General features: G+C 59.9%; 1 protein-coding gene across 1 annotated transcript; it reads left to right on the top strand.

Annotated features, from left to right (window-relative positions):
* The first annotated feature begins 114 nt into the window (after window positions 1-114).
* PNMA8B (PNMA family member 8B) lies at window positions 115-7,341 on the top strand. The gene is given in 9 exon segments (XM_053210099.1): window positions 115-430; window positions 433-805; window positions 918-946; window positions 949-1,220; window positions 1,223-1,479; window positions 1,727-2,140; window positions 4,570-4,801; window positions 5,382-5,640; window positions 6,884-7,341. Coding segments are annotated over 6 exon segments (1,323 nt in total). The 5' UTR covers window positions 115-225; the 3' UTR covers window positions 1,914-2,140; window positions 4,570-4,801; window positions 5,382-5,640; window positions 6,884-7,341.
* The last annotated feature ends 487 nt before the right edge of the window (window positions 7,342-7,828 follow it).

Genomic DNA, 7,828 nt, shown 5'->3' on the forward strand with positions numbered 1-7,828 from the left:
AACAGCCCAGGAGAGGGGGTGTCAGAAAGGCCGCCACATCAGCCGGCTAGAGGCAGAGGGAGCCCCGAGACCCCCAGCTCTCAGCCTTGCCACAGTTCTTGCTAGAACCTGAACCCCAAGGCCTGCAGCGCTGTTCCAGGGCCGGATTTGCACAGGGCGCCCCAGCCCGAGTCCGCTGCGGGCTTCCCCCCGCCCGGCGATCTGTGCCCGTGGGCAGGAGGCACCATGGGCGCGAGGCTTTTGCGCCACTGGGGCAGGGGGCTGCGCGCGGACATGCACGGGGCCCTACTGGTCACCGGCATCCCGGAGGGCCTGGAGGAGACGGCCGTCGAAGCCGTCTTGCAGCCGGCCTTCCTGCCCCCCCCCCCCCCCTCCGGCACGTGCAGGCTGTGCAACACTAGGGCCGCGAGGGACCAGAAGGCCGAAGCCGCCCGGTGGAATTTGCGGAGGCCATAAATCACGCCTCCTTGCCCAGACAGATCCCGGGCAAGGGCGGCGTCCGGAGGGTTCTGTGTCACGACCGCGCGGAGGACACAAGGGTCCTGAGGCAGATGAAAGGCCTGCTGCTGGATGAGAGGCCCTCGGAGGCAGGCCGCAGGCGCTGCAGGCCCCGGGGACACATCCCCCTCTCCTGCTTGGCTTCGGAGACCCAGGCCCAGGGCTCAGGGCCCGCTCCCAGGAAGGCCGGCTCCCCCCAGGGAAGGGCCGCCGCGCTCACAGAAACACAGCCAGAGGCAACAGGTAGGTGGGCCCAGCAGGGCCAGGAGAGAGAGCCAGGCGGGAGTCCGACGACTCTCTGGGGATGGTGATCCGGGAGCTAGCCCAGGACGACCTGAGCACTCCACGCCCGCTCCAGGAGGCCGCCAAGGAGCTCAGGAAGAAGGAGTGGACCCTGCAGAGCAACGCGGGCGGAGGAGCGGTCCCCGCGAGTTCTTGGCCCTGGTGACCGGACGGACAAAGCCAAGCAGGAGCGGGCGGAGGCAGAGCCCCGGGGCGAGGCCCTCAGCCTCCACAGGGGAGAAGCCCGGCGCCCAGGGGGGCGCGGCCCGGCTTTAGTGGCCCTGCTGGCGGTGAGAGACACGTGGCAGCAGGAGCCCAGGGACAGCGACGCTCCCGAAAGCCAGTCACAGCGAAACGGGGAGCCAGGAGACGAGAGGGTGGACAGTCCCGAGTTTGTGGCCATCGCGGCCTGTGCGGACCCGTGGGCCCCGTGGGCCCGTGGCGGGGAGGGGAGATGCTGAAAGTCGCTTGGGTGATGGAGTCACTGGGCTGGAGCGACAAGCGAGGCCAGACAGAGGCCCTCCTCGCGGTCTTGCCCGTCCGGCGCCGGGACACTCGGGGAGCCCGCGAGAAGGTGGACGAGGCGGGTCGCCGGGTGGACGCCGTGGTCCTGCGGAAGGCCGCGGGCCGCGGGAGCCGCCGGGAGCGCATTTCCAGCCTGGCCGAGCCCGAGCCCCCCTCCACGGGCGCGGGGACCCGGCGGGGCTGACGAGCGACGCCAAGGAAGGCGCCTGGGAAGGAGGGAGGTGCGGGCGCGCGGGAGGCGAGCCGGGCGCGGGCTCGGAGGCGGCGCCGGAGGCCGCGGGGAGCGGGGAGTCGGGGCCCGAGGCCGGGGTGTCCAGGAGGCCGCGGGCCAAGCGGGCGCCGCCCCGTCGGGCTCGGGCAGGAGCCGGGGTGGGGGCAGGGGAGGCGGAGGCGGAGGCCGCGGCAGGGTGGGGGTGGGGTGGGGTGGGGCTGGCGTCGCTCCCGAGGGGAAGGCGGTGAACCGTGAAAGAAGGGGCGCCGGGCCCTTGCGGAGGCCGGCGAGGCCAGGGGTCAGCTGCTCACCCTCCCCCACCCCCGTCTCCAAGTCGGCCGGTAGTGAGAAGGGTCGTGGCGGCCAGAGACTGACCCCCCCCCCCCAGTGCCGCTAGGGGAACCCGGAGACGCGCCGCCTCACACCCGCATCCCGGCAACGCCCTCCCCCGACGCCCTGCGTGCGACAGAGGCGGCCTCCCGGGTTCACCCTGGGACCCGCGCTCTGCTGAGCCACCCGCCGCCGGCCTCCCGGGTCCCTCTCTGTCCCTCCTTTGCAGGTGGTGGGACGATCCCCAGGGAAGAAGGAGAGAGATTCGGCCCCTCCGGAAGGCAGCAGCCCCAGGTGACGGGCCGGTGTCTCGGGCCACCCGGGTGGCACCCGGTTAGCATGGGGGGGAGGTGAACGTGGGGGGACATGGGGCAGTGGGGAGGCCAGCCACGCCAGAGAGTTCCTTCTGGCTCCCCGTGAGGCCCCCAGGGTTCCGGAGACCTGCTTCTGGCCAGCGTCTGTGGGCCACTGTCCCCCCACTCCAGCCAGTCTCACGGGGGCCTGGGATCTGGGATGGAGCCCCCGCCACCCAGCTGGGCAGTGGGTTGACACCCACTCTCCCCACGTGTAGCCGAGGCCTGAAGGCTGGTCCTCCCTGCTTGGGGGAGGAGATGATTCCAGAAAGAGGAATGTGAGGGGCAGAGGGGGCAGCCCCTAGGGGAGGGGAGAGGTCCCGTGGGAGAAGAGGAGAGAGGAGAGGTGGGAAGGGTGGGGGCAGGGGAGGAGGAGGAGGAAGAAAGGGAAAGAGCAGCAGCCCTGCCCCCCTCAGCCACAGCTGAGACAAGGGACCCAGCTCCTCAAGGCCAAGGCCGGCCACCTGCCAATGTCCCAGGCTGAATCTTCCACTCAGGCCTCCCAGGGGATTCCCAGACATCTCAATTATTGGCCAAAATTTTCACCTCTGGGTAGATCACATAAAATCCCGATTTCTGGCTTCTGTCCGTGGCAGTGAGGGCAGCGCACTTCCAACAGGCCTGGGGTCCCCTCACCCCCCATCCCCGTTGTCCCTACAGCTGTCCCCTTCCTCGGGTCCCGTGGGCTGACCGACCCCTAGGCGCTGGCCTTGCAGCCCCGGCTTAAGAGGATGAAGGGTCCCCGTTTCTCTCTCTGAGTGAATTAAACACGGGAAGGACCCTGAGGCGGCGCCTGAGGGGGCAGGGCCAGTCCAGCCAGTGCAGGAGCCGCCCAGGGTCTTGTGTTGAGAGGAGGGAATGTCCCCAGGAGGGAGCTGCAGCCCAGCCCTGATCCCCCAGGCTCTCGGCTCCGCGCTGTCCGGTCAGCACCTGCTGTCCCCGCGTAGCTGCTTCGGTGCCCGGCGGTGTTCGGGGGGGAGGAGGTGGACCCTCGTTCTGGGCTGGCTGCTGTTTCTCTTCCCCTCGTCCTGGGGCTGCGTGTGTGCCTGGGCCAGAGTTCCCGTCCCCAGGTGGTGACGGGCCCATCGTGCCAGGAGGGCCCTCCCTCCACGTCTCAAGGAAGGCACAGGGGCCTGGGGGTGTCCCCACGGCCGGACTGCACTGTCCTACCCCCACCTCGGGACACCAGAATGCTTCAGTTGCACGGGAAGGAGTCTCCCTCAGGGCTGCAGGGACCTCCATGGGACAGTAACTGAGATCACCTGGCAGCAGTCAGGATGCCCTGGGGCTGGGGAGGAAGCCCGTCCTCCCTGGGGGCGATGGCCCTGGTCTGAGTGGCCTCTGCAGCCGCCTGGGGGCGGGGCAAGAGGGTGGAGCATCCCTGGGCTCCTCTCCTGGAGCCCCTGTCCCCTGGGGCCCCTCAGGAAAGCGAATGGAGCCTTCTGGTCTGGTTTCAATGTGCTCTGGACGAAGGGGGAGGGGAGTGTCTGAGGTTGGGCCACCACCCTGGGACTGCCCTGTCACCAATCTGCAGCCTGTTCCCCCCCCACACCCACCACTCCCCGCCCCGGGTCGCCTCACCCAGTACAAGCCTTGTCCACACCCAGGCTTCTCAGGCCCAGAGCAGGGACGCGTTTGTAATTTGGAGATAAGAGGGCCCCACGTTCAAGGCTGATAACCCACTTGGCCCCCTGGTCCTTGGTCTGTGCTCTAGCGGGGATTCTAGCCAGCGACCCTCTGATGGCTGGGTGCTGGCCATATGGGTTTTAAGTATTTTTGTGTCATTTCTGCCTCCAGCTGTCCTCTCTGGACGAAGGAGAGAAGGGACCGGCCGAGGAAGCGGGTTGGAAATGGGCTTCCCCAGCTCCAGGCTGGACACACTGATGTAACTGAGAGCTCTGAAATTGAGTGGGTGCAGAGTGGGGAGACACGAAACCTTTTCATTTTGTGTCCGCACCTGTATGGACCACCTACAATCTTCTTTTCCCATCCCTCAATGACTTCTTGGGCCCAGCCCAATCACATTTGGTGGGAGAAAAGTCCCTCCAATCCTGTTTATTTTTTAAAATGAAAAAAAAATTTTTTGACATTCATTTAATTTTCGAGAGAGGGAGAGAGTGTGTGTGTGTGTGTGTGTGTGTGTATGTGTGTGTGTGTGCAAGCGGGGGAGGGCAGAGAGAGAGGGAGACACAGAATCTGAAGCAGGCTCCAGGCTCCGAGCCGTCAGCACAGAGCCCCAGGAGGGGCTCGAACTCCCGAACCGCGAGATCGTGACCTGAGCCGAAGTCGGCCGCTCAACTGACTGAGCCTCCCAGGCACCCCCATCCAATTCTGTTTCAAACTCCATCCTCCTTCTCTCTCTTTCTCCAGCTGTGGTCCCAGGACTTGCAGTGGGGACGGGGCACCTCCTCATCTCCTCCCCGGCCCCCTCTTTTGGGGTCTGGGACCCCACTGTATTCACCGTGGCTGAAGGCCATGCAGGGAGACACGTGTCTCGGATCCGTCCTATCAATGCCAAGGTTCCTCGGTGGGCTTTATGGCTTCTTCAGCCACCACCGACTCCGATTCCGAGTTCTGTTGCTACAGCGTTCATGAAGCACAGGTATGGAATCTTTGGACGTGATTAGGGATGAAGGGAAAATCATAAAACAAGGAGGATAACAGATACTCTATCCCCCTAAGTGATACTGCTCCCAAGAAATTAACAGAGTGTATTCCCTGGAACCAGGACGGGGAACCACGAAGAGTCTGTACGGGTCACCTATTGCCGGGTTGGAAATTGTCCCCAAGCCTAGCAGCGTAAAGCAACAATGTGGGTTCCTATCTCACATTTTCTGAGGGTCAGGAATCTGGGAGCTGCCTCTGGGTGCTTCTGGCTCGAGGTCTGTCCTGAATGTGCAATCAGGATGTCGGCGTGGGGCCGCTGTCATCCGAAGGCTTGTCCGGGGCCGGAGGGCGTGCTTCCCAGATGGCTCACTCCCCGTGGCTGTTGGCTGGACAGCCAGTGCCTCTCCTCACGTAGGCCTCCCTGTGGGACTGACGTGGCAGTCGGCTTCCCCCAGAACGCGCGTTGGCAGAGGGAGAGCACGGAGGCCTCGATGCCTTCTCATACAATGCCTCAGAAGCCACACGCAGCCATTCCTGCCTATTTCCGTTTGTTGAAAGTGAGCCTTTGTGTCCAGACCTCACTCACGGGGAGTAGACGTAAGCTCCACCTCTGGAAGGGAAGAGCATCCGAGAGTGTGTGGGCAGAGTCTGAAAGCAGCACGGAGATCCTTACCATTCCTGGTTCATCTTCTGCCTAACTCATGAAAGTGAAAGCCACACATGCAGCGGGGGACACGTGGCTCCCTCAGAATTTCCCGCGAAAGCAACGGGCTAGCTGATTTTCTCCAATTCTCCATCCCAGTGTGGGCTCCTGCATTAGGATTTGGCTTGGGGGTAAGTGGTAAAAGGTCTGTAATGGCCTCACGGGCAAATTCCTTCTTTTCTGGAAAGCACCTTCTGCCTGTGCAGGAATCTGCAGTTTCTGCCCTGTCTAGATCTAGGGAACAGTGAGACAGGCAGTGAAATTACAGCAGAGAATATTACAGGGCAAAAAAGGAAGCCCAGTGCACCATTAAAGAGATTTTCTGGGACAAGTCACAGAATCTTCAGCATATAGTGGCTCACACACAGGCAAGAAAGTCAAGCAGTGGAAGTTGCTGGGGTTTGAATTAGCAGCCCAACAATGTCAGTTTCAGAGTCTGTGATTCTCCTGGCCTCTCCTCACAAGAGGAGAGTCACAAGATAGCTGCAGCAGCTCCAGACATCACATCACACACCGTGTTCAAAGACAGGAAGCAGGGGACCGCAGAAAGCAGGACATTTCTCTTCGTTAAGGGTGGGAACACCTTCTCCCAGAATTCCTCAGCAGACCTCCTTTTATATACCTTTGGCCAGTACTGAGTCGCTTGACTACCCCCTGACCAGGGTGAGGCTGATTAAGGTCAAAAAAGCTCGTTCTTTCTTTCTTTCTTTCTTTCTTTCTTTCTTTCTTTCTTTTCTTTCTTTCTTTCTTTCTCTCCTTCTTTCTTTCTTTCTCTCCTTCTTTCCTTCTTTCTTTCCTTCTTCCCTTCTTTCTTTCTCTCCTTCTTTCCTTCTTTCTTTCTTTCAATGTTTATTTTTTAGAGAGAGAGAGAGAGAGAATGCGCACAAGTGGGGAGGAACAGCGAGAGAGGAAGACCGAGGATCCAAAGTGGGCTCTGTGCTGACAGTGCAGAGGCCAAAGTAGGGCTCAAACTCACAAACAGGGAGATCGTGACCTGAGCTAAAGTCAGACGCTTAACCGACTGAGCCACCCAGGCACCCCCAAAGAAGTTCTGTCTTCTACTTGAACAAAATCTAGAGGCGCCTAGAGTCCCTGTTCGGCCCACTTCTCTCCCTCACATCAGCTGCCTGGTCTCTCTATGGATATTTGAGTTTGGGAGCCCTGCTCGAGTGTGAGCACGGGTCAGCTAGGGATGTTTGGTTACAAATCAGAGAAAACCAAACTGATAGCAGGCATAAAGATGTAAAGATATTTCTTAGTTTCTTAATTACAGCTTTGGAGGAAAGAGGCTTCTGGGTTTAGTTAGCAGGTCAAGTATGCTATTGAGAACCCAGAATTGTTCTATTCCTCCAATTGTTGCTCTTTGCCTTCCAGTTTATTGCCTCACGGTCACAACATGGCTGCTGAGCTCCGGACATCACCTTCTCCCACAACAGGGAAAAAAATGGATAGGTGGGGTGGTGACAGCCCTCTCCTATCCTGCTTCTCCTCTTTTATCCAGTCACAAACCTATTTCCCAAAAGCGGCCAGCACACTCATTGGCCAGAACTGGGTCACTGCCTACCTGCCCCTACAAAGGAGTCTAGGAAACAGGAGAGCTGGCTTTTCTTCACCACTTTGGTATGAGGTGGTAAATGGGAGAGGAGTTGTTAGTGGCTGTTAGATCAGCCAATCAACACTATCGGTGGCGGACGTGACCTCATGCCCACTGCAAGAATAATTTTTAAACATTGAGAGAGAAAGAGAGAGAGAGATGGAGATATTCTTTCTCTCCCGCAGTGGCGGTGGGAGAGATACTATTTTGCATCATAAAATCCATCTACAGAATCAGCTTCCGGTGGGGGGGTGGGGGGGGGAGAATCGGCTTCAAGAAGGTGACAGATTGAAACCATTCCCCAAGCATCTATCTGGTTTTCCTGTGCAGCCAGTAGCCGCCGTTACCAACCTCGCCGGTTCCCTTGTTCACTTAAGCCTGTCCTTGGAAAGAATTTGAACAAGAGCCTGGGAGAGTCTCTTAGAAATTGTTGCAATAGCCGAAGAAAAACGGCCCCCCAAGGCAGCCTACGTTTCTGGTTGGCTGTCTCCCTTGGCTGTTTGTTGCCATGGTGACGACGAGGTTAACCGGCCTCTATTTTTTTAAAGACTAAGTCGTCGTGGGTCTTCTCCGTCACATCAGGAAAGGATCACTTCCCTTCCACGAGCACGTTGAAATAAGAGCTCAAGGCTCTTCTAGATTTGTTGTTTCTGGACCCCAAAATAGCCACCCTTCCTCTGATCGTTCCTTCCGTCAGAAGCGAAGTTTCTACGGAACAGTGTTTC

The sequence above is a fragment of the Acinonyx jubatus genome, chromosome E2 (genome assembly GCF_027475565.1).
Source record: "Acinonyx jubatus isolate Ajub_Pintada_27869175 chromosome E2, VMU_Ajub_asm_v1.0, whole genome shotgun sequence".
NCBI classification, from domain to species: Eukaryota; Metazoa; Chordata; class Mammalia; order Carnivora; family Felidae; genus Acinonyx; species Acinonyx jubatus.